Here is a 25,908-nt window from a genome sequence, read left to right as displayed (position 1 = left end):
CTGGGAGGGTCTGTTAGACCCTCTGCTTTATGACGAAGGAGCCCAATTTGCAACTGCAGCCGTTTAATACCCCCCTCATAGCTGTCCCTCTGTGTCACCAAGATGTCACAGTGGCAATTTAAAATGGGGTATGGTATACGTCTGATTGACTTCAAGGCTTTTTTCAGTACTTGCATTCTCAGGCTAAGTTACAGAAATAGATTAAAAGCCTTTTTGCTTCCTCTATGTGTCTGTGTGTGTGCGTGCGCGTTAGTGGCCGCTGGCTAGAGGCTTGTTTTGAATGGCAGGGGGAGATTGAAGGTGCTGGAGCCTGACGCTGTTGGACTTAAAATTAAATGGCCAAATTAAACGGTGCTGTCACTTGCTGCAGTGAAACCACCTACTCGCCTCAGCACCAATCCGATGACAGCACCTTTTTCTATTTTTTTTCTCCTTTTTTTGATTGACACATCCAACTGGCTGGTGCCATGACGGCAATCTCGCACGATGAAATCAAGGCATTATGAAGCAGAAACAAATCTCGGAAATGACAAACAGCAATAGTAAGGAAAAAGTTTGGACAAGTTACATTTTGCTCATTCTGCAGTTTTATGACGTGTCTATATCAACTCTGGAATTCTCCAGCAAAGCTACGTGAAGCATGGCAAATTGAGTCTCACTCCTATTTGAAGAGGCCAAGATAAAGTCTTCAGGAGACGTAGAGGGACAGAGTGGAAAGGGAAGAGGGCTAAGGTGGAGGCAGAGCCAGAAGGTGTGAGCACGTGTGAGCTGTGACACACAAAAGGTCATTTGCAGACGCAAGTCTGAGAGGAGGAAACAAGAAGAAGAAGAAATGTTGGGAAGAAAAAAAAAAAGAAAAAAGGCATTTTCGGTTATATCATGCTCATCTGTTGACTTGGATCTCATTCCCCCAACACACAGGACCAGCAGAATAATTTCACATATGGTGGAGATGCTGGTCCAAGCTGAAAAGTCTGTTTGCTGACGGCTGATTTGTCATTCTGGTGGCTCAGCGATAACTCAACCAATCCAGCAGCAGGGAGAAGGAAAAAAAAAGCCATGTGAAAAGGACTAAGTTGAAAAGACTAGCTTCTGTGTGAGGTTGATAATGTTCCGAGTGTTGAATCTGTGCCTGCTTTTATGTAGAGCACCATGGATCACATCATTATTGCAAACAATGATTGTAATTAACAAAAAACTTTCGATGTTTTCTACAGTCCGCATTCAGTTACCTCTTTTATTTCCCCATCAGTAGCTACAAAAAAGCTTTTCCAGCCTTCTATTGAAGCTATAATGTGTCTAATCCTGTACAATATTCTAATTATACCTTTGTAGCAACATACTGCATGCTAACAGAGAGTAGCATGCAAAGCGCAGCGGTTAGCAACACTCGCTTCATCGTAAAGGAGAGGCTGAGTTCGACCGGATGTGGAGTTTGCATGTTCTCCCCCGTGCTTGTGTAGGTGTCCTCCATGACATGAGTGTTAGGGACTAGGTCAGGTTGGCCCATAGTGGCGGCGCGCTCAGGACTAAGCGTCGCTCTGATCATCTGACGCAATTTCTTTGTACACCTTGTATGTGTAATGACAAATTACAGCACTTTACGCTATTATCTGATGTTTAGCAATATTAAAATGCTAATGCACAATGACCCGCTCTTCAACACATAGCCAGGAAGGACCAGCACCAGAATTCACCTATTTAGTGTGTTCCTGTAGGCTCGTGCTTAAAATACACACACACAGGATAACACTTTACATCAGACAATGTTTGGCCTTCTCTGATTGGTCAGAAGGGGGAGCCTCGCTGTGAAATCTTTAACAGGAAATATGTGCACTGCTGCCAGAGCTGTTCTGTGACTCTGTGCCACAGGAGGCGACAAAATCAGCACCTCTCCGCATCAAGAGGAGAATCTTCCACCTAAAAAGTTGAAGTTAAACTATAGATTGGACGAAAACGGCGCAGGCTGCATTGTTTATTTGGGCCTCCACTCCTGAAATTACGGTTACGGGAGGTTTCTGGAAGGCAAGGCCAGGGTGAAAGAAGAAAAGAAAAGTAATGGGAGAGAAGAGAGGATGGGCAGTGAATGAATGAAGTGAAGAAAAAAGGAAATAAGAGAAGGGAGTGGGCAGGATAAACGAAGAGCAAAGAGAAATTAGTTTTGCTTGGACTGCTGGCATCAACACTTGCCACACACATACAGTAAAACACACACATCTTGAATTTGTGGTTGTGGAAAAGCTTTGTTATTACTACAACAGCCTGCTGTCATTATGTGATGGCTTTTTAATTTGTTTTACTAGAGGATCTCAGTCACAATTTTGACTTGCAGCCAAGTGAACTGGCCAGAGCTTCAATTAGCACAAAAAAAAAAAAAAAATCAATACATTCAATCCCACATTAGTCATTTCTTCACTCAGCTTTTTTTGGGGGGGTTGTTGTTATTCCTGCTTTCAAAGTGAAAAGGTTGTGAATGACTTGGAAAAAATAGAAAACCGAATTTAAAGTAATTGATTCATTTGAAGAGAAGTAGGACTTAAATGCCATAGAGGGGCTGCGCCAGAGACAAATGTCCGCAGAGAAAATCAGTTATTCATATTTCAGCCTTTGCTGTATGTTCAGTCAATCATCTGTTATTTCTAAAAGAATCAATACTGAATCTTTTTTGTTTGTTTTATAGTGTATCCCCCATTTTTTTACTGAAGTAATCAGCCACATACCACAGCACACAGATATTTCTTCATGATGAATGAAACCTGAGTAGAATTTATAACATTTATATCTTCCCAGTAATATTTGTGTCCAAATGTTAAACATACACACGCTCTTCTACACAATCATCCCCCTTTTCTTACTTAGCAAAGAAAAACTGTTTAAGTGAAGAATTTCCATCAGAGATAATAGTTCATGAGCTGGAAAGCATTTTAATGTAACAGAGTGATTGGAATTAGACACATTAGCAGGGAAATGAGACATCTTAACACAGAGTAGTGACGTACGTTGTCTGCCTGGGGAGGCATGTGGTGGGAACTGGTGGGAGCGTTGTATTAAAAATCTGGCCCATCAAAACCCTCAGACAGGCCTGGCTGCTTCGATTCAGCTATAAATGGTATGATCTGCACGTATCAAAAGGGCCAGGCCCTGAGACGCGAGGCGGGGGGAGCACTGGATCCGCTTCATCGTGGACTAGCAGATGAAACAGTGTGAGAGTCAAGCTGAAAAAGGACGGGGAGCGAATGGGAAGGTCAGACCTTTCAAGATATGACGCAGGACGAAGCTTCATTTTTTTATTTTTATTTTTTTAAGCTTGAAATTAGCAAAAATAGCCAAAACCTAGAAATGGCATGTTCTTCAATGCCAAGTGTGAACAGTTTTCTACTGTAGCTGCAGCTGAGTTACACACCTCCACTCCATGTTTGCAGAAGGTGGCGGGTGGTTTAAGGAGTAAGTAAATCCAGTTCCTATTTTCAACATGGAAGACCACATGATGTGTACACGTACCCAGCTCAGATTGACCCTATCCACAACAGAAAAGTTGCAAAAGTTCACTTATATTTCCATAATGTCACTATACTTGGATGTGTTTCGTTCACCATGTGACTCCTCGAGTTTAAACACACTTTGATGGCACTGCCAGACAGGAGAAGTGTAACACGATGCATTATAACAGGACACGTTTAAAGTTAGCGTAAAATGAAGACTTTCTCATCAAACCCACATTGTTGCTAGTGTTGTTTTCAGGAATTGGAATCCACCTTCTTTGCATTTTCGTTGTTACAAGGCACCTAAAAATGGACGAACATGAAATCTGCAACATCAGACTATGCTGCTTGACATCTTGTTCTTCTAAACAAAACAAAAACAAACAAACAAAACAAACAAAAAAAGACAAGAGAATGAAATTCTGACATGTCTGTGCACATTTGCTGTCCTTGTTAAACTGTTGAATTCATATCACAGAATCTAGTCAACCAGCTTGATTATATTTGAACGAGAGTCACTTCTGGCCCAAGCCAGCTCATTTGATGGGCTCCTGAAGGTTCAAATGAGAGACCGAAGTAAGCAAATAAAGAAGAGACTGATAAAATGAGACAGGTAGAGAGTGACTTAACCTGCTCTTTGCTCTGGAGCCTTGAAAGATGGTGAGTGAGTTATGGAGGAGAGTCCTGAGAGCCGTGCGAGCCCATCAACACAGCAGTCCAGAACAATATTACATTCACAGTCCTGTGGCCCAACCCGGCTGGCTGATCGTGTCTCCTGAGCCAACAGATGCATGCAAACTAATCACAATCAATCTTCGAATTAAAAGGAGCGATACCTGCAAACACTTTGCAAGTGGTGACTACTAAGAAAGACTGAAAAAAAACAGGCGACAGTCCAACTAAAATATGACTAAACAGCAGGATCACATGTCTATTTAGAGTGAATTAGCATCATGCAAACCACACGGGCCTAACTGCACTAATCATAAAGATGCATGTCTCACGGACGCGAAGCTGCAGCCACAGCAAAGATCCAGCCACATGCACGCTACAGCATGAGTGCAGCTTCAATCCTTACCATTTTGGAGGTGGTGGTGTCGATCTGCTGGGTGGCAATTAGCATTGACATGACTTAAGTGACAGTGAAAAGTCCTCAAAAACAGAAAAGTCCTATGGACAAGTGCCGAATGAGTGGCAGGCTTGATATGTGGGAGGATTAGTGGGAGCCCGAGACCCCCTCCGTAAACTGACTGGCACACTCCACGCACACTTCCACATTAGCCAAGTGATTACATGGCGACAAGGACTCGGTCTGCTGCGCGGTGATCCATTCGCCAGGATGGGCTCTTTGGAAATGTGAGCTCCTTCTCTCACTCCAGCTGTCTCTCCCCCCTCCACTCTCTTCTTTCCTCCACGCCGCTCTGCCTATCCCTCTGTGACTTTTTGCAGCCTCTCGATCTTTCCTATCGACTCCCATATAGGGTTTATCGGTCTTAGTCTCTTCAAGACAAGTCGTCTTCCCAAACTCTCTCATGGTAGTAGAACTCTCTCATCTGCGGACTGCCTGCCCCCCCCCCCCCCCCGATTCAATCTCAGTCTTAGCCCTACCTTTCTCTCTCTCTCTCTGCTGAGCTCTTCCCCACTAGAGGCTTGGATGGATGTTTTTTTTTTTGTTTTGTTTTTTTGGGAGGGTTTAGCACCTGAATTAAATTGGAGGTTTAAACGTGATCTGTTGGGCATTGGCATGGGAGAGGCATCTGCCAGCAAACACAGCCAAACAACATTCTTTACATCTCCCTCGCAGCCTTAGTGAGGCAGCGGTGTTTGACTGTGTGTCTGTTTAGAGCTGGCAGGTGGGCAAAGTGAGAGAAACAGGGGAAGGGAGAGTGAGGAAAACAGAAGGACAGGAAACAAAATCCTCTATACTGGTAAAATAAACACCAGAAATTCCACACAATGCACTGAACAAGATAAACTAAAAAAGGTATAAAGAGTCCTGCACTTTTGAATGACTCAAATTACAGGCAGTGAACATGTCTAAGATGCAACATATACTAGACTTTGTGTTTTTGCAGGTCTAGCTGAATGAAGTGATCAATCTAATCCGCCTCTGAGATGGGCTGTAATAAAGTGCTGGTGATATATTCGTGCCACGAATTGCACCTCATGAATTACCCTTACATCCTGGGAAGATGGGTCCCGGGCACAGCCCAGTCCGATTTTAATTTATGTAGCATTTACGGTCACAGAATGACAAGCCAAAGTGTGAAAAGTGGAACGACCAGTTGTACGCTAGCCCAACTCTAGCCAGGCCGGCAGCTAGAGGAAGAGAAGCCATGAAAGAGTTGCACTAGGCTGGGATTTAAAACGTTTGAATGGCTTAAACTCAGGGCAGCACACACTTTGTGAAAAGAAAGTTGTGGAAGATTTCTATTAAGTTTAGTCTGTTTGGTCAAAACTGGGCCAACTTTGATTATTCAGGGGAAAACTTTATTCAGTCCATAAAAGGGGAGGGGACGGCAAACCAGCTGCTACTGATCAACACCAGGGTAACTAACAGACAGACTGACCTAAAGCTATTTTTTTGTTGCAACAGAAACAAGCAGTTCATGTAGCCATGGCCTCTGCCCAATACGATACCTTCAATTTAAACCGAACTGTTACCTAACAAGCCGGTTTGTTGTCTAGGACGCAAGTATACGAGACGCCCACAGGTCAGATAATGACACTTCCTAGGGTGTCAAACTGCTTTAAAGTGCTTTGGTGCATCATATTGACCTTTTGGGGTCAACATTGGAATGTGTTGCCGCCGTCAAACCAAAAATCATCAAACTGAGCTAATATTTTAGATGAAATAGTAAAATGTCTCAGTTTCAACATGTGATATGTTCTTTGTGTTTTATTGTGAATAAAATATGGGTTGATGAAATTCGCAAATAGTTGGATTCTGTATTTATGTACCTTTTGCACATCATCCCAACTTTTTATGAATTGGGGTTGTATGTTTGCAATAACAGCAGGGTTGGCGAGATTCCATTGTCTATTTACATAATGAGAAGCATAATTAGCATACGTGGTAACTCAACAGACCGTATTGTATCTTCTTGGTCTTCTGGCAAAATACCTTGCAATACAATTTCTGCTCAACTAAATCACACAGTCTTTTCCCAACTTTAAGCAAAGGGAAATTTTGACTAGAAATTCAGAAACCAAATTTCCAGGAGGCCAGGGTCGCATTTTAAGAATACATTTTACATTTCATGTATACATGAAAAAAAAAAATATTACTCCAATAATTAATTCAGATTTAAACTGCTATTATGACAGCACTTTGTATAGAGGTTTTACATTTTTTAAGCAGCTTTAAGCAACTGCAGGAATAAACTTTAGATTATCTTACAAAAATATGAGGACATAAAAGAAACAAGGCAAAAGTATCCAACATGAGATTTGGTTTATGTGCAGCCGAGGCAGATTAAAGAAGTTCTAGTAAATACACTACAGCCACTCAGGTATGAATCCTGCCTTAATGTTAGCAATATGTGAGAGATATTTTAGGAACTGGTGTAAAAACTCAGCAGGTCCATCTGGTCTATCTAGAGACCTGGCATTTTTCACCTTGACGTCAGATGTTTCACTCCACACAGCAAGCTAATGCTGCTGCAACGGGGAAAAAAAAAAGCGGGGGGGGTCTCATCCAACAATGAGTACAGTCCTATTTGAATTTGAATTTAAATTGCTCATTTTTTACCCATTTTTACAGACTCAATAGACTGTGTGATTACGTGCATTTCAATCGTGAAAGCTAACACATGAAAATGAACCTGCTCAAGTAATTATCTGCCTTTTGTACACTGATATTATAGATGAATAATCACGCCATGTCAGAAAATGCGTCAAAATGCATTCTGACACTCAGAAACACTTATATTAATACAATTACAGAGTTATCCCCAGTGTATTATGCTGTACGCTGCATAAAGTGTTAAGTGTTTTATTTGCTTGTTTAGGTTTAGTCTTAACGCAACCTTACAGTGGGTGACAAAGACATTACCATAAAATAGACCCCACAGACGTGAACATATCAACTCATTAATAGTAACTGATGCTGATAAATATGCAGGTGATGCAGAATCTACAGTGGACAGAGCATCAAACTCCCGCCTGACACTGTGTATTGGCTATTAATACCTGGATAAGGAAACTGTTCTCCACCTCAACCCTTTAAACCCATTTATTCCAATATTGAGCACTGACTTTTCATTCCCCACAGATCACAAGAGAGAACCGAGAGACAAAATGAAAAGAAAAAAAAAAAAAAAAAAAATCCCTGAGGTCTGAAGACACACTATAGGCAATTCCAACATATTGTCGATGAGGATGAGGCTGGATGAAGCCAGGGCCAGCCAGGTAAGACTGCTCTGCTTAACGGAAGGAAGCAGCCGTGAAATCATCACCGAAATCAGATTTTCAGACTGTGAAATGACTGTCAGAATTTGGTGAGAGAAAGCGTGTGCCGTGGGCTGCTGTGAACGCTCGTAATGGGGCAACGTGTCAATATGGCAAATTGAATCCAAGCATCATTTGGTGCAAAACAGGAAGCGAAACGTATTACTCGAAGTCCTCGCAGTGAAAAATGACCATGATGTAGTACAAAGCCATTTCAGCAGCGCTTTTCTTTTTTTTTTCATTAGCAAACAGTTCAGAATTTTGCTAATTTAATCTGGCCTCTGAATTGAATTTGTATTACAGTCATAGTTAATAACTTGACATTCAGCGTATGGCTCTGTGCTATTTGGATAAGTGATGGGCCTTCTTTGAACACCCACATGCTTCTATGCCAAATTGCCCCATTGCTCATAATAAAAACTGTGTCTGAAAGACTCGCTCCTGTTATATTTTATTGGAATTGTTATTAATAGGACTATCAGAATATAATTCCAGGTCCATATGTAGAGATATCATTGAGAGGGGGGGGTGGAAGGAAGAATCTCTGGGGAGGATTTAAGGGGATGAAGGAAGTCTGAAATGGCATTATGCCACAGCTTCTGAATAAAAGATGAAAGTTTTGTCTTGGCTCCAAGTTTCTCCTTGCGTGTGGCTCATCTTAATTAATACAGAGGAAGTCTAGAGGAGAACAGTCAGTAAGTACATTGTGAGGAGGAGACAATGTGGACGGCTTACTCATTTTTAATACACAGAGGACAACGTGTGACCGTTCAGACACAGACAAAAGTCCCTAACACGGGGGAACATTGTGGTGGCTCAAGAGTCATGAAGCACTTCAGTCAGTCGTGGGTGGACAACAATAACGTCGCACAGCTCTGTGCTGCTCTGCTATCAGTTTCTAGGTTAAAACCTTGTGATGCTGTAGGTCATTCTTTGGACGATGTTTGGTTCAAATCAAAACTTCAGCCTCATCATTTGTTTTCGTTTGGTCACCCGCCAGAAAATGTCCAAAGGTGTTGGAAGGAGAGGTACAAGTTAAATATCTTCGCACTGATTTTTAAAAAATGTACTTATGGGTGTGTGTGCGTGTGTGCATGTGTGTTTTCTGTTGCGAGAAGTCATAATTCATGTTAACTTACAGCACTGACTGTTGTTTATTCTGTTATTCGGTTTATTCTGTTACGGACATTAAGAATAATGCATTGCACTACCGGTACAATTTCCACATGCTGACTCGTAAATAAGTGTTTATAGTTTCGGCTGAGACTTTCTCACCTAATAGCACACGTTCATCTGTCCATTATGTCCACAGTACTCCCATCTGTATTTCCTTTGTCCGTAGTACTTCCACATGTACAATATGTCCATAGTAGTACCTGTCTTGTACTTACTGTAGACTCTATATTTTGCACTTGCTGCTCATTGCACTTCTGGTTAGATGCTAAGCTGCATTCTGTTGCCTTGTACTTGTTCCTGTGTAATGACAATAAAGATCCATCTAATCTAATCTGATCTAATGAGGCCCAGCTATAACAACTACAACTTCTAAAGAACATTGAGAAATAGGTGGGAAGAAAACTGGTACATTTCCAATCATGCACAAACTTCCACAATTTACATTACAACCTTCAAAGAACACACACACTTCTAAACACATCAGCATGTGACCATGGCCATTGGGAGCATGTTACAGTAATATGCTGATGTTTGCACGTAGCTCCTAGCACCACTGTTAAGTACAGCCTCACTTGGCTTTCCTACACGTGAATAGCTTAGAGTATGCTTCTAAAACCAAACACAGATTCGTTTGTATAGTTAAAAAAAAAAGGAATTTGTGCTTTTACATTGTCAGATTTAAAAATTCACGGTAAAGAGCAGAGGGAGCGTTTGACATTTTCAGCGGGGTTACCCTGCATGTTACAGGATTTAAATGCCAATCAATACCCATGTTTGAAACCTTAAGAAGAACCAACGGATGAAACGCAGTCCTATTATGCCTTGATATAAAGAGTTTAAACATTTATTAAGCGTAAAAATTAAAAAAGGGATTTTCTAAATGGTTTGAGAGCAAAATAATTGTCGTGTTGACAAACCACAGGAACACAAATACAGTTTCTCTCTGATTACCTCACACAGGTAAGAAAACATCTTCACCAATTAACCTCAGTTTGTCTTCAGTAAGTCTTCAGCAGGAGATTAAGCTCCTGTTAAGAAACAAAAAGCTCAGCAGGGACAAAACATTCATTTAATGAGAAGCCTGCAAGTAAATTCAATACGGGATTCAACAGCAGAATAGATGAGGGGGGGGGGCAATTTTGTGTTTGAAAAATTGCCTAAAAGAAATAATTCACCGACACTAACAAACAACTCTGACCACTCACTCAGTCCAGAGGGTGTTTTAACTAAACATTACTCTAAGACACCTCCTCCATTAGCCTCAGCTTGAGAGAAGTGACACCGGATAGAGAAAAACCCACTTTACCGGCATATACCTTTCATGCCATGCAGACCAAAATGCTTTAGGGTTGAAGACTTTACAGCACTCATAAATACTCATCTATTCTTTAGTGCGTGTGTGTGTGTGTGTGTGTGTGTGTGTGGGGGGGGGGGGGGGGGGGGGGGTTAATTCCTCCTTCCACTGGCTCTGGCTTTGGTTTGAACGCGAGGGATGAGTGCAAGGTCAAAGGCACTCTGATCATTGATCTGGACACCATAATAATACTGAAGCATATGACTGATGACAACCTCAGCCGATCAGGTGGTACAGGCAGGGGAGCCAAGCACGGTGACAGATGGAGGAGCATATGCACGGAATTTTATAATGTAGAGGCTCATCATGCGGAGATTCAAGGTAAATGATCGCAGGGGCAGGCTGTAGACTGTAATTATCCACAGCAATGTCAGACACTACCTGCTGCTCGTGGACTCGTGGACAGTTACATGGACGCCAGCCAAACTTAAAGAGGATTAAAAACAAGACCGAGGAGGTAGAAAAGTTTGTTCAGTTGAGTTTCGATTCACATTTGCTTCCTTTTTTGACAAAGTTGCCAGACAGGCGCCAGGTCACCATATTGCGGCCTGCAGCTATAATGTAATTTAGCTTCTGTCGCCCTGTGACCGTGACCTTTATATCATAAACCCTTGGAACCTTTCAGGGCTATCTTTCGGCCAACAGCAGCACATAGCCATTTATCCTGGAAAGGAGAGCTACAAATCCTGGGACTGGGAAATAAGTAATAAAAATTCCATCCTCAGATATTGATTTAGCAGCCATGTTTTTATTTTTCCCTCCTTTTTTTTTTGGTGTTTCCACTTAACCACTCCCACCTTCTTGTGCTTCAGTTGTTGTTTTGCCGCTATGTAGGTGAGAACTCTTTGTCAGAGATAAGAGAGTATTACCAGTTGAAGACAAACAACTGAAATACATCTTTGCAGTTTGTGGTTTTAATAAATTCCTGTGCAAACTGCCAAATCTACATAGAAGCTCTGCTCTTTAAATCTGCAGGACTGACACATCAATCGGATTTGTTCTGCTCTCCAAACAGAAACATCAGAATGTGACGACTCGTGACGATAAAGGCCAAATCATTTAGATTAGGTCTGTTGTCTTACAGAATCAGCTGTCAGCACAGGAAACCAAAAAAAAAAAAAAAAAAAATCTCAGGATTAGAAAAACAGAATTGCTCGGTGACACTTAAAAAACTGATTAGGTGTGTTTTAGAAAATTGCCTTCAAGTTAAACAATGTCAAAACTTCGGAGTTGAGCTGTTGAGAATACAGAATATGTTGACGTAGCATATCGAATGTGGCTCCGCTCTGTGGGTTCAATCTGGAGGGCCACTAGGGTGAAGGATAAAGAGATATTGTGCGAGCAGAAAACAGATAACACCAGCGAACCTCGGAGATCCACAACCACTGCACTGCTGACAGGTACAAGGGAGGGAAAGAAGGGGGAGGGGGGCACATGCTCGACAAAAGGGCTAGTGGGAGGAGGGCTGGTGGCACTGCCAGTCAACCATCCCCTCGTTTCCTTGTAGACAGCTCCAGATCTCACAGTTCTCCACACTTTTCCCCACAGATTAGATGAGCGATGGGAGAGGGAACACAGCCAGGGTGGCGGACGCTGTGGTGGACAGAAAAATAGCACGACCCTCTATCTCCTCTGCTCCACTGTGTGCACAGCGCCGCGAGCACCAAGGGGATATTGAGACAGACATATCCCTCCTAGATGAAAGGGGCATTTCAGTCACACAGGCCCCAAAGGTAACCGTGGTCTGAGCTAGCAGCTCCTCGTTTATTGTGGAAAGAGAAAGGCTCAAAGGCACCATAACAGCACCGAAAGCAATAAAGGGCAACTGCTCTGTTCACACATCTGACAAGCTATTTGTGGCTCTACCAGGCCATCAAGACATATGCTTATTTGCCATTGTTGGTGGAGCCCTCGCAAACTTCGTCCCTGCAGAGATTACTATGTGCTCTCCGTCTATTTCCTCGCACAGCGGCGCAGCGGCAAGCATTTCATTTTCAGATATGAAGCCCCATACCGCGTTCTCGCCTTATCGCGGGTTATTTGTGCAAGTGATTATGCACGAGATAAACCTGAGTGTTTGAAATCTCTCTCTTCACTCCCCGGAGGTTCACCATGACAGTGCTCGGATCTTCGGCATTTTGTTGAGGCTACCGTCATGCACGCTGTAAAGCTGCAATAAACAAGGTAAATGTTTGCAAAACCCTGTATAAGATCCCCAATCCTGTGTTTGAACTGCAGTACGCCTTATTATCTACTCCACCACATTCAACCTGCAGCCTTTTCTCTCTCTTGATGAGAAGCAAACACATGGCAGAAATGAGCTGCAACATGTCATCTCACTCCAGGTGTCACCATATCTCAGTAATAAGTACACACAGTAAGCTGAAGGCATACAGCAGCTTCCTCAATGATTACCGAGAGGCGGCAAAGTAATACGCCTTTACAGGGCGGCCACATTCATTTGTATTCCTTTCTGTGTAAAATACATTCAAAAAGACTGTTGCAAATTTGTCTAGACGCCATTATCTAATATCGAAGGAGCCATAGTAAAGGCGAGCATGGGACGCCCATGGCCACATCGTCATTTTAGCAGGGGCACTGCAGAAATGCTGCTATATTTCCCCGGGGAAAATGTGATTTTGTGTACTGCAAAAAAAGGAGAAGACTTTCAAAGAACATGTTTTATTTAGCGATGAAGCAAAACATTCCTAAAATGTTCTTTTGAGACTGAATTCCAATGAGCGCCTCAGATATAGTGAAATAGGAGCTTATTCTGCAAGTGTAACTCAGTCTACATCGGAGGCCAATCAGTGCACTATACACTAAAGTGTAGATTTAGCTGTGAGACTGTTGCTTCTTAGAAATAAATGTTTCTCTTAAGTTAGGTTCCTAGTTTAACAAAACGCATAAATTCCAATTAACAACTGTTGTTGTTTTCTTCCCAAATGGACACGCATTGTTCTTTTTAGTCCGACTACATTCCGGAAACATAATGAATGCAAATGTTTTCATTTTTCAGCCCATTATGAGTGGATTAAACACAGAATTTTAATGTAATCACGATTAGGAAAAGCATTTTGCGAGGTACATCTGCTAAGCACTGAGCTTTTTTAGCACATGAAGACCCAAAAAAAAAAAAAAAAAAATAAGAAAAGTCAGAAACAACTCATTTGCATATCCTAATTAAAAATATATAAATCTACACTAAAGGTCATTATGTTCAAACAAGTTTCCATTAGGTTTGTAAATCGTTAGGTAAACTTTTTTTTTCGGTCCTTTTTGCTTTTATGTGGCTCCTGAAAAGCTCCCCCCCTCCCCCTCCCCCCCACCCCGGGTAAGCTGTTGTGTTGCACAAAGCGGTTTTTCAAATAATTGCTGTGCAGTCAATTGGTCGGAGACACAACCGCCCACAGCGCAGGCACAACTCACTTCACGCTCTTCTTCTGGGACATGAAATGGACACTAAGAAAAGTCATAACAAGGGATTTATATAAGCAGCAAGTGTCAATCAAACTTCAAGTAACTAAATTCTACTGATTATCATTTTGCAGCACTGGCTGGCTGGATTTCACTTTTTAATTTCCTTTGCAGCAAATCATTGTTTTGTTTGCCCCAGATATTCCCATAAAACACAATAATCCTGAACAATTTTGCCATATATTGTAATCATGATTAGGAGACTAATAAGCCAACCCATTATGAGTTCTTAAGCTTATCTATGAAGAGCCAGCTGTGCATGCAAGCATCTCTGAGCGGTGGCCTGTTTCAGACGGGGTGAATAACGTTGTGGGTAGGGGGAAAAGGGAACCATAGAATATTCCTCTCCTCTTGTTGTAAATTAAACATATGTGCAGAGGATTTATTGTCAAAGTAACGCCACAGAACATCTGCTGCCGTCGGTCAGAGACAGCAGCTCTGGTAAACCTTACCTGGGAGACGTTGAGGGACAGTACTAAGTTTGCGTCAACCAAACCACTGGCTGGATAATATTACCGTCCAATGTATTTTTTTTAATGAATGAAGCACTACGGTCAACTATGGAACTGTGCGTGGTGGGGTTTGTGTGACGAAAGCCCTTTAGTGGAGGTTAGGGAACAATCGCACGACTCAACAGGTTGTGTTTAAATAAATAGTCCAACGTGTCATTATTTTTTTGTTTCTAGAAATCCATCTGGACGTGAAAATAAAAAGTTCATAATGCTGGCGTCACAAAAACTGGATGTTGTGCTGCATGATGAAATATTTTGCTTAACTAAAAACACACAGGTAACGTGTGCTTCACAACAGAATTCACACCCTGGTTTCACTTGTTAAAACAGTTGCGTCAGGAAATGGGTTGGATTTAGCAGCAGATTAAAATGTTTTCTAATAGGAGGAGCAGAGTAGGGGAGACAACAGTAAACAGAGAACTGAGAAGCATTTTTTGTAAATAGGTCAGCAATGAGACCACCGCTTACAATTTACACCAATACAAAGCAAGCTAAACAACGTTAACACATTGAAAACTTGTTTGATTGTGTCCTGAAGTCAGTTGCTTTATTTATACACCTAACTAATCCTGAGAATGACCCCAGCATTCACATCCATTCTCATCACTGCAGCTAATATTCCACACAACTGTGCATTTTTAACTTTTCCTCCTAATTACTTTCCTGTAAACTTTGAGAAGCAATTATCTTCTTCGTGTCCTCACCCCACAAACACACACACACACACACACACACACACACAGTTTAAATTCCAGCGGCAAGCTTTGATCACCAGTACATTAGCTTTACATTAGAAACAATCATTAGGGGGGGACATCATCCCCACGACCAATTTGCCTTCAGAAAATAGTAGTGCTCAACTGTGCTGCAGCCCACAGAGGACCAATGAGCCACACCAAACTTGATTAGGCCTCATAGTAATGTATCATTCCTCCAGGCTAAGGCTTTGTAGATGAACAACTTGTCTTCATATTAAATGCCCTATCAGGGAAGGGCAAGAAGCTGAAGTGGACTCCTTTTCAAAAATCTCTTTGAGGAGGTTTGCTGTGGCAGAGAATGAGTAATAAGTGCCACGTTTTCAGTCCGGGATATTGAGATGCTGTGCAAGCATTTCAGGTTTGATTTGCATGAGATGCCGCATCACGCACTCAGCGGAAAACTAAACATGTTTAGACTGAACTGCTCAGGTTTTTTGGGTTTTTTTTTTTTTTTTTTTTTAAATTAAACATGTTTTAATGTCAGGCTTAATAATAGAAAAGGAAGCAGATCATTTTTAATTAACTGAAAAACTGTAGTGATTTTGGAAATTACCTCTCAAGGTTTCAGATTAAAGGGAAGAGCTGAAATGCCACATCTCCAAAAACCCTTGTGTGCTTTACGCTTTCATACAGTTGTATTAAAATCACCTGTAACGTGCAATGACACCCTAGAAATAAAGCCTACCTTATGAAAGTCGATAAAAAGAAAACCTCTGAGCATGAATTCTTCATCGAGATGCTCCATCCCATGTAGATGGGCTCATTTTCAGAACATAAAGCCTCTTCAACGCCAAGTCCCCACTAAAAGCAGCCATCAAATCTACCTCACGACAGCTTTATGAGAGCATAATGGCCGCCATTTTGTGGCTTGGGGTAGGTTTCATGGACCAGATGGGTGTGAACTTTAAACTCAGCAGGGAGTGAACAGCAACGTTCAGCTGACAGTGGGGCTGCCCTGCCTGATGTTTGATTAAGAGACACGTTGACCTTTCCGAGGCTCCAGGGGGCACTGAGATTCGCTTTAACCAGACAGCCAGCAAGTCAGAACCTTCTCATTATGGCCCAAATCTATCAATCTACTCCAGAGCATTTTCTCTCTTCCTCCCTGGAAAAAAGAAGAAGAAGAAGAAGAAGAAGAAGAAGAAGAAGAAGAAGAAGAAGAAGAAGAAGAAGAAGAAGAAGAAGAAGAAGAAGAAGAAGAAGAAGAAGAAGAAGAAGAAGAAGAAGAAGAAGAAGAAGAAGAAGAAGAAGAAGAAGAAGAAGAAGAAGAAGAAGAAGAAGAAGAAGAAGAAGAAGAAGAAGAAGAAGAAGAAGAAGAAGAAGAAGAAGAAAAGAAGAAGAAGAAAAGAAGAAGAAGAAGAAAAGAAGAAGAAGAAGAAAAGAAGAAGAAGAAAAGAAGAAGAAGAAGAAGAACTATGGGTTTGTGGAAGACTGTGTGTCTACTTAGGAAGATATAACTGAAAGTAAAGTGTTGAAGGGTAAATGTAGAGAATTGGATGATGTCTTAAGGTGCTTATAAGAGAAAAAAAAACCTTGTGCTGAAACAGAAAGACAAATCTATGATGCATGATGAGATGTCATGCAGAGCTGCATATAATGTAAATCGTATCGTAAATCTGCATGTCTAGATTGTTTTTTTATGATTAAAACAAAAGAATCATCTCAGCGCAGCACTGATGCTTTCTCCAAAGAGTATAATTGATGCCCGGGAAGAAGCTAAGAAATGTCAATACAGTGTGATTAATTGGGGCTGCACAGGGGCATTGGGTGTGTACCTCTTCTGTTCATGACAAATTGATCATGTCAGACGCCAGATATTTCACTTGAAGTCAATACTAGCATACTGACAAAAGTGCTGCCAAGGCCAGAATTACTTTATAATTACAGAGACAAGATGGATGGTGACACAAACTTTAACAATTTTACTTTACTTTTTTAAACCTAATACGTTTGTAAACTAATTTAAAATAAATGTTTTAATGATATGATCTCCTAAAATAACGTTAAAGCAGCTCTGAACTATTTATATGTAGTGAGAACATATAAATTGTTCTCCCCGTTTAATTTAATGTTGCTAACTGTAAACATATAGGCTAAAAATGAAACCAAGTTGAAGGCCACAGTGCGACTTTCTGAATCATTGGCAACGTTCTCTTCTCAGGAGTAAAAACACTTAACTTTCAATGTTTACTCATGTCTAAAGATTCAGAGATCAAGAGATGTAGAACAGTTAGAGTGGCTATTAATTTGTCGTTAATTGAGACGACTATGGCATCATGGTTGAGGATGACCTAATAAATCTATAATTCTTAATTCTCAATTTTCTGAATATGATCTTAAATAGAATTTTAGAGAACATTAAACGCTAAAGACTTAACTAGTGTGGCCAACTTCTACAGGGTACAGAAAGTATCGCGTAGCCATGGATACGAAGAGTCACACTGTAGGCTGCAAATTGAATCAGTGGTCCAAAAGTGGGGAATAAAGACAGGATGAAAATTTGTCTAATTTTCTGCCTATCGTAATTAATGCGATGCTTTATTAACAATAAAATTCATACACTCAAGACAAAATGACCACACACAAACATAGGGGTCATTAATACAAGTAAATTAAAACATCATCAGTTAGAGGACCGGGAGGGAAAGTGGAACCAGTGCGAAAGTGACGGTTTAACGCTGGCATGTTAATTGCAGTAGAACAATCTAAACACATTTACACAGACGGGCAGCAGCAGACGTAGCAGGCATAACAGCATCAATGGATACATTTGTGACGCAGACTTTAAAACAAAACACAAAAAAAAACCATGCAATTCGGTGCCAGCAGAGACACCAGAGACAGAACGCCAGCCTAATCAAGCAAAAAGCCAGCCTAAAAGAAAATAGGATAAGGCCCATCTTGCTCTTGGATTCACCATAGGGACGGTGCGGGGCAGAGGAGAGAGCCATGTGTGTTTTGTGTCCTAAACCGTTGGCAGCAACAAATAAAGAAGACAGTTAGAGACAACACACGGCAGTCATGTGAATAAGCCGCTCGACTTCTTTCAGAGAGAACTGGCAGAATATCGTCAGCAGGAAAATCGCACGGTGAAATGTGCATCAGTGAACAGCAGAGCAAAAATGGCCTTTTTCAATGTTGCATACAGAATTGGCCAGTGCAACAAAAAACACATACACAATCGCTGAGCAGCTCATTCATCCCGCTGCTGTAGACAATTAAATATTCAGCTTCACCTACCTCACCTGGGAGACAAGATCACTGCTTTTACCCGAAAGCTCGAGATGTGGGGCAGGCACTTCAATCAAGGACATACGGATATCTTTGGTGGCTCCAGAAACACTGGCTTCAACAAGTTCACGCAAATTCTCTCAGTGATCCCATGTATTAAGCAGCGCGTTTCTTCCACGAGGGGGATTATTTGAAAAATACTCCCCAAACAGCAGTGGTCAGTATGGCTGGGTTCTGGATCCAATCGATGCAGCAGCACCTGTCGATTTCAGTCGCGCTGAAGAGGACCAATTGATGGAGATGACCTCTGACTCCACCCTGAGGCTGAGGTTTACAGCTCAGACACGGAGTGGTGAGTCTGGCTTGGAGTGGAGAAAGAGCATCCGCTCATTGGGCGGAGGGCTGTGGGCATCCTTCTTCCTTTCGCCACATCTTATCTCTGGGAGATGTACTTTTCAGCTGTTACTTCACTGAAAACAAAGTACGGATCTCAGCTCAACACTGAGCCTGACTTGAGAGTAGCAGCATCAAGGATGCAAACCCCATTTTGAAAAGATATGCAGTGCAAAACAGGCTCATTGCAGCCACTAATGCAGAGATAAGACTCACATATTGTCGACTTCTTCTTTTCCAGTGTTCTTAGCAGATGCGTTTGCTCTTTTTTTTTGCATAGGATGGCAAAAGCTAAGTATTAACACAATCACACTTTTATTTTCTCCAGTTTGAACCTGATGTTATTTGATGGTATTAATGTAAAACATGATGAATTACCATTTTGATGGAGGACAGGTGGGGCTTTCTCCAATTTTTCTGCTTTTGGTAAATGCAATGCGCCGCCGTAGGTTATTGTGGGTTACAAGAAACCTTTTTTAAAACTTTTTTTAAAATGCCAATGTTGGCTGCAGGTGGAGGAAAATATGAAAGCGGCTTTAAAAACTGAGTAAAAAGAAATGCTCTCTCCCAACTCAACCACAACTTGCTCACAACTTCAAGTCTGTGCAATCTACTGAAAAATGGTTTTAGAAACATATTCAAAACAATTTTGTCTAAGCAATATCAAAATAATAAAAAGGGAATAATACAGCAATGACATCTGGTGAACACCTAGGTTAAGCAGCCTGAGGGATCTTTTTTTAATATATTTTTTGATTTTAAAGACAGGCCCCCATGGAGAAATAATCTTTGTCCATTCGAGTAATATTTCTTGAAGGCCCAGGATCTTGTCTAAGGACACCGTGAGATCGAACCACAAACCCCGCAGTTGGACGACTAACCGATCCACAGGTGAGTAAAGCTGTAGGGGTTTATTTTCAAAAGCCCCCGTTTAAAGTAACCTGCCCCAGGAAGGTCAGTCAAGAGACAAGAGAAAAAGAGCATCCTTTTGTCCTGCATAATCTGAAAAGGAAATTCGCTAGCTGGCAGCTCATAGACCTTGATTTAAGGCAGGAAAAGGCTTTCATCACACACACACACACACACCTGCCAAATTTGGTTGGTGAGAGATTCTTGAGGCTGCACTATTGGTGTTCCCACAGTGCCCAAATATAGCCACTGTAAATCTTTTCATTTGTTCTTTGGACCTGTATTAAACGTCTGTGCGCATTTTAATGGGTGTAAAGATGCATCGTTGTGCCACTGAGCCCATACTGTACTGCTGATGTGGATTCCTGCCAGTGAGCATCTGCCCAATCAGTGGGGACTGGCAAGTGGTCCTGGGATGCTTCTGTAATCTATTTATTCAGCTTCACTGAGCTGCCTGCGTGTGACACCACAGCACAGTGTGCACGGAGGAGGCTTACTGAAGCTGTGTTTAATTTACAGTACAGACAGTGGACTACTGTAGCTGTCCAGAAATATAATATTTCAACTGTTGCGGGTGGGTGTGTGGGAGCGGTTAGAGCGCTCGGTGATAACTCCAACTCCTGAGAACAATACTGGAGGTACAGAAAGTCGTCCCCTTGCGAGAGAAGCTCATCATTTTTAGTGATGAATCAGTTGAGAAATTATCTCCACTCATTTCCTGTTTTTATTTACTGTACAGCTTTCTCAAATGCGGTACATCAAGCAGGCCTTGTAAACCAACTGCACTCAGACATACTGTAGCTTTGTTCTGTGCCAGAGGTGCGATAACTTCAACATCAACCCTGGAAAGCTACAGTTTCTGACAACAGGGGAGACTTATTAAATCTACAAGAAATCTACCTGCCTATACTGACAAGGCATTTCACCTCATCTCGACTCTCTAGCTTTTATCATACAACAAATGTCTGTATACATCCATCAAATGTTATATTTTAAGGCCTATTACTGTTCTTCCCTGATCACATTTCCGTACATAATTCACTTATCGCGTGGCGTCTAAATCATTTGTGGTTTTGTCGTGCAAAGAAACTAAAATTCCCCAAATTACGAAAAATATGCATGCCATGTCAGGTAATGTGTGAAGGCAATAGGAGCCCTTAAGGAATTCAAGAGGCGTCCAATTAATTCAAATGAATCCCTTACATCCATATCATAATTAACAATATATCAGCTACACAAGACGTGGATGCACAACAGTTAATTTAGCTATGCAGCACATTTCCCAATGCACTGTGAAGTAATATTCTTCTAATGTTTAGGGAATACACAACATTCCCCTCTACAACAGGTGCTTTTTCATTTTCTGTCTGGCTGGCTTTAATGATCTCATTAGACAGCCATTCTAACTGGGGAACCGCTTATGGCACCTCTGCCACACAACGGGGAGAACAACAGAGCAGAACAGGAAAGGCCGGGCATCTGTCTGATGTCACCGCTGCAGAAGAAGCTGCTTACTTACAAGATGGACAAGAGAGTGAACTGGGGGGGGGGGGGGGGGGAGAGAAATGGGGCTAATTGAATTTGCTGTCCTCCCCGTTTCATGGAGTCTGGAGAAAGCTAAGAACCTTTTTAGACTGAGTTGTACATCATTACCTAGAATTCTAGCTGACAGTTTCCCCAACTTCCTTTGCCAGGACTCAAATGGCACAGATTAATCATAGATTGCCTGATGGCAAAAAGCAAAAGAGGGAAAATGGTCTTACACGTGGATCGTAAAGCTTCCGCAACAGACACTCGTACAGCAGCAAAGCTCATAATGAAACTTCTGCTTCAGACCAAAGCTTTCGAAAACCAGTAAGTATCCAGAACTAAAATCTATAATGCTATTTTGGTTGCTTTTAGTGAACACCACCAAATACTTTAGTATTGTATTTCGTCAGGTGCAGGTGGTTCACAATAAGTAAAACAATCACCTTTTTAGTGCGATGTCACAGATAACGGTGCATACAGCTGTTATATTGTCACTAGCTCTTGGCTTTATTGTGCCATTTAGTGGCCCCTATCTGCTGTTAATAGGATTGCGCAATACATCATTTCAGCATTGTGACTGCAGTGTGTGTATGTGCAATACTCACATCACAGGACATGGAATACGAACTGAGGCTGATTAATGATGCTATATGTAATTATTGTGGAAATAAAAGAAGACGACGACCATCACGAGTTAACAACTGTTTTAAACTGCATTACTTCATCCTACACAATTACTTCAGAGTAGTAGAGTAGTCACAGTTCTCACCTGCTGCGCGCTACAGTTTTTCAACAGTCAATTGAACGTTTAGATTTGCAACTAAAACGGAGGTGAACTTCAATGTCATTAACACGGATGCTAAACAGGAACAGCACATTCTTAGTTTGCTAGACTGTGTGTCCCTACATGCTCTGCTCAGCCACCACGTCTGCCTCATACAACTTTGTGAATTAGTCAGTTGTGATTTAATAACAACCAACACCCCGTCATCCCTTTTGTCAATTGAGCTATTTAAGTCATCTAGTAAAAAATCCTGTAGTTCTCATATCTCAGAATAAAAACAAAAAAATTCAATATAAGAGTTTTTTTCAGCCCCAATTGTCTTCACCACCGTATCTATTTGCTAGTAGATACCAGCATTTGGAGCTACTTGCTCCAGTGTAAGTTTGGCACCTATATAATTTACTACAGCCACTAGAAGTTTCCATTTACTCATTAAAACTATGCCAATAGGTAGTAGGTGACCTACTGAGCCAAAACTATGTGTGATTACAATTAAAATAACCAATTAATATGACTTGCGTCAGCTAATATTGTGGCAGGTTACAATTAATACCTTATACATTTCATGGTATGGAATGTAAAGAGTGTGTGACGCAGTTTGTTAACTGTATGCAGTAGTACAAGCAGAATATACAAAACACGAGTAATTGTTGTATGTTGCTTTTTCATTGTTGCGCTCCGTTTGGTTTTTGCCTTGTAGACACTGTTGTAAACTTGCCAATTCTGCTACCTTTTGATGTTGTAGATTCTAATCAGAGTCTGAATTTGAAAGATGTTTATTTGCCCAGTCTGACAGCATGCAGCTAATCTTGGCAGAATTTTGGCAAAATTGTTTTCCTCAGCTTAGTTTTTTAATAGGTTTGCAAACCTCCTCATCATGTTGGACTGGGTGGTCCAATTTGAAAGTCAAAAAACTTGGCACATACTCCCACCCCCCTCCATCTGCCCCAGCCTGTCTCACTTGTTTTTCTCCTCATGTTTACCTCCCCTCAGACCATTACCGCTTTAAAAAGACAGAGCCGTTCAACATTTCTCCCCATTTTCACACCCAAACAGTCTCTACAGTATAAATAACTACACAAAACAACTATGCACAGTGACACACAAGGGTAAACACTGTAGTGATGTAAAGAGGCGTAGTATTTTAGACAAATTGAGTTGTTGTGTCATCCGCTTGCTCATTCTGTGCACACAGTCTGCCTGTGAAATGCAATTACATTCAATGCCATGAGTAAGTGGTGGAAACCAGCTTATCATGTCAGAGTCCTAACGAGTGTTACTGAGGGAAATCATCATTAATGTCGAGCACAAAGACAGAGTTTGTGTGCAAGACGAGGAAACAGGCCTTGATGAGACAAACCATTGTTTTCATAATCCAGTAACAGTCCTTCTCATTGTACTGTAGGTCAAAATAATGACAGTAGGAGAAACTGAACATATAGTTTCAATGTTTACTTCTTCAAACTACACAGGCCGCTTCTGGCCAAATTAACCAATTGTTATGTGTTGTCTCCTCAGCCCAACACATGTCAGAACGGTTTCCAAGTCCAAACCCACCACAGCAGCCTGAAAGCGCCACAGTATTTGCTAAATCATCCTAATATTAAATTGCAGTGCCTTTTGCACAACACACATTTCAACTGTATTCAAGCTTAAAAAAAAAAAAAAAAAAAAAAAAAGCAGCTTGTGGTTTTGGGTGTTTTACCCCATTAACTACAAATTGCATATACAGTTATTGCTGTCCTCTATCCAAAGCATACCATATGCCTTTAGATTAATTTCCTTCCTTGCAGGCAGTTTCCATTAATTTCAGTGCACTTTATGAAAATCAAGTCGCAGAAAGTTGAAACTTGCTTCAGATGGGCAATCCATCACACTAAATGTTTCGTCAGCCTTTACTTTTTTGTCAAGGTTATTTTAGTAAGCTACTGCATGAGAAGGGCCGCTGTTTGGAAAACTTGGGTATGTGGAAGTGTTAAGCACACCCAGGCAACAGCAAAGCTTTTAATGTGTGAAATCATTTTTACTAGTTTACATTTTCCCCACAAGTAGAATCGTCTAAATGCACGCAGTTACCTTCCAACGGTGTCCCGACAGCTCCTTGTTCTCCTTTCCCCCCCGTTTGTTGAACTTATGTTAGTGTTCGCAAAACATGTGCATTTAGGAAAACCCAGACATTTGGAATTAGACTGTTAACTTAAAAACTAAGCATCAATGGATTATGAAACTGGAAAACCAATCAGAAACAAAGCCGTTATTATACAAAGGGGGAATTTGTAGTCACACCATCAGGGAGGTCAGTCGGGCCACATTTATTTCTGTAGCATCATAGTGAAATATCATTTTCTTGACAGCTATTGAATAAACGCAATGACATCTCTCAACAAGTTTAAGGAACTTTTAAAATCCCTCGGTAAGTTCAAAATGTCAGTTTGACCAACACTGTGCTTTATGTCAACGTACAAGCAGAAGTCACGATATTCCCATCACCCTCAGCTTATCATTCGGTGCAATTAGCAAACTAAGATAGAAACTAAGATTACTGACTATTTATATAACCACACTTTTGTAATTATGTAGGTCTTTGACCTACATAATCAGGAATTCACCTCATCAATGTACTTTTTTTCCAGTATGCATACTGAGACTATCCACGTTACAATATGATGAATAACTGCATATAAAACCAAAGAAACACATCAACAAGGCCACTTGAACAAGCCACTTTACTGCATCTTCTCATAAAAGACGTACATCACAGCAATCAGAGCTTAACTAGCACGGGTCCTCAATCTCAGGAGGCTAACAATGTAGGGATAGATAGGGCGGGCTGTATGAAATATTCAGCTACTGTATAATAATTTTTTTGTTGGAGCACTCAGCATAATGTAGCCTGGCTAAGCAGTGATTGATTGCTCAGGGCCGTGGAGAAGGTGCAACAGACAGAGAGCAGATACTGTATGCACAAGGAGGGAAAATGGCTTTTGAATATCTCAAGGATTTTATGTGGGACATTTTAATGCATGAGGCACTAAAGACAAAAACACAGCCCACAGTGCGTTGCTATTGTCGCACGTTGAAGAAATTCAATTATCTCTGTGGTGTGAGTAAAAAGAATGGTGCAACAATAAAAAAAATAAAAAATAAAAAGTAAGAAATAACCGTATGCTAGGCTTCTACCAATATCAGCATACATTTGACTGCCAGTAACAGTTCTCTACAAAAAGATCTTCAATGGCTGCATTTTTATGCCAAATTCTCTGGCATCTCTGGCCCATTTTTCATGGCATAATGGTTCCAAGTCCACCAGATTGCGTGGTTGTCTGCCATGTACAGCCTTCTTCAAATCCATCCACAGGTTTGCAATGATATTTAAGTCGAGAGCCTGCAAAGACAATGTTAAAACACCCACCTCATTCTTTACAAGCCATTCCTGAGTTGACCTTGCTTTGTGCTTTAGGTCATTGTCTTGTTGAAGAGTCCACTGCTTCTTCAGTGTTTAGCTTTTTCACTGATGGTTGGAGGTTTTTCTTTAAAAATTATTATTATCTTATTGGGCTGCATTGCATCCTTCCACTTTATGCAGAGCTCCAGTGCCTGATGCTGACGTACTCCCCCGAAACGTCAGCGAGCCTCCACCATTTTTGACTCTGAGAATGGTGATAACTCTCCTCCTCATTTTTTTCCCCCTTGACACATAACTGTTGAAATTAGGACCAAATAATTCAACTTTAGTCTCATCAGACCACGTTATGTTATTAGAGATCTCATTGCTCACATGCTCCTTATCAAACTCCAACTTTGATGCCTTATGTCTAGAACTAAGCTCTGGCTTCCGAACAATCCAGACTTC

General features: G+C 41.2%; 1 protein-coding gene across 3 annotated transcripts in view; it reads right to left on the bottom strand.

Annotated features, from left to right (window-relative positions):
* dpp6a (dipeptidyl-peptidase 6a) overlaps positions 1-25,908 on the bottom strand; it is a 171,183-nt gene that overhangs the window by 122,325 nt on the left and 22,950 nt on the right. Inside the window, exon 1 of one of the 3 annotated variants that reach the window (XM_067485865.1) lies at positions 4,561-4,837. The exons of the other annotated variants lie outside the window; for them this stretch is intronic. Within the exon in view, the coding sequence (XP_067341966.1) occupies positions 4,561-4,611 (51 nt within the window). The 5' untranslated portion in view covers positions 4,612-4,837. Of the gene's footprint in view, positions 1-4,560; positions 4,838-25,908 lie in introns of those variants that run through there. 3 annotated transcript variants of the gene reach the window in all.

This window comes from Channa argus, chromosome 19, assembly GCF_033026475.1.
Source record: "Channa argus isolate prfri chromosome 19, Channa argus male v1.0, whole genome shotgun sequence".
Classification (NCBI taxonomy): Eukaryota; Metazoa; Chordata; class Actinopteri; order Anabantiformes; family Channidae; genus Channa; species Channa argus.
The sequence above is the reverse complement of the archived record's forward strand: the minus strand, read 5'-3'. Positions and strand labels throughout refer to the sequence as shown.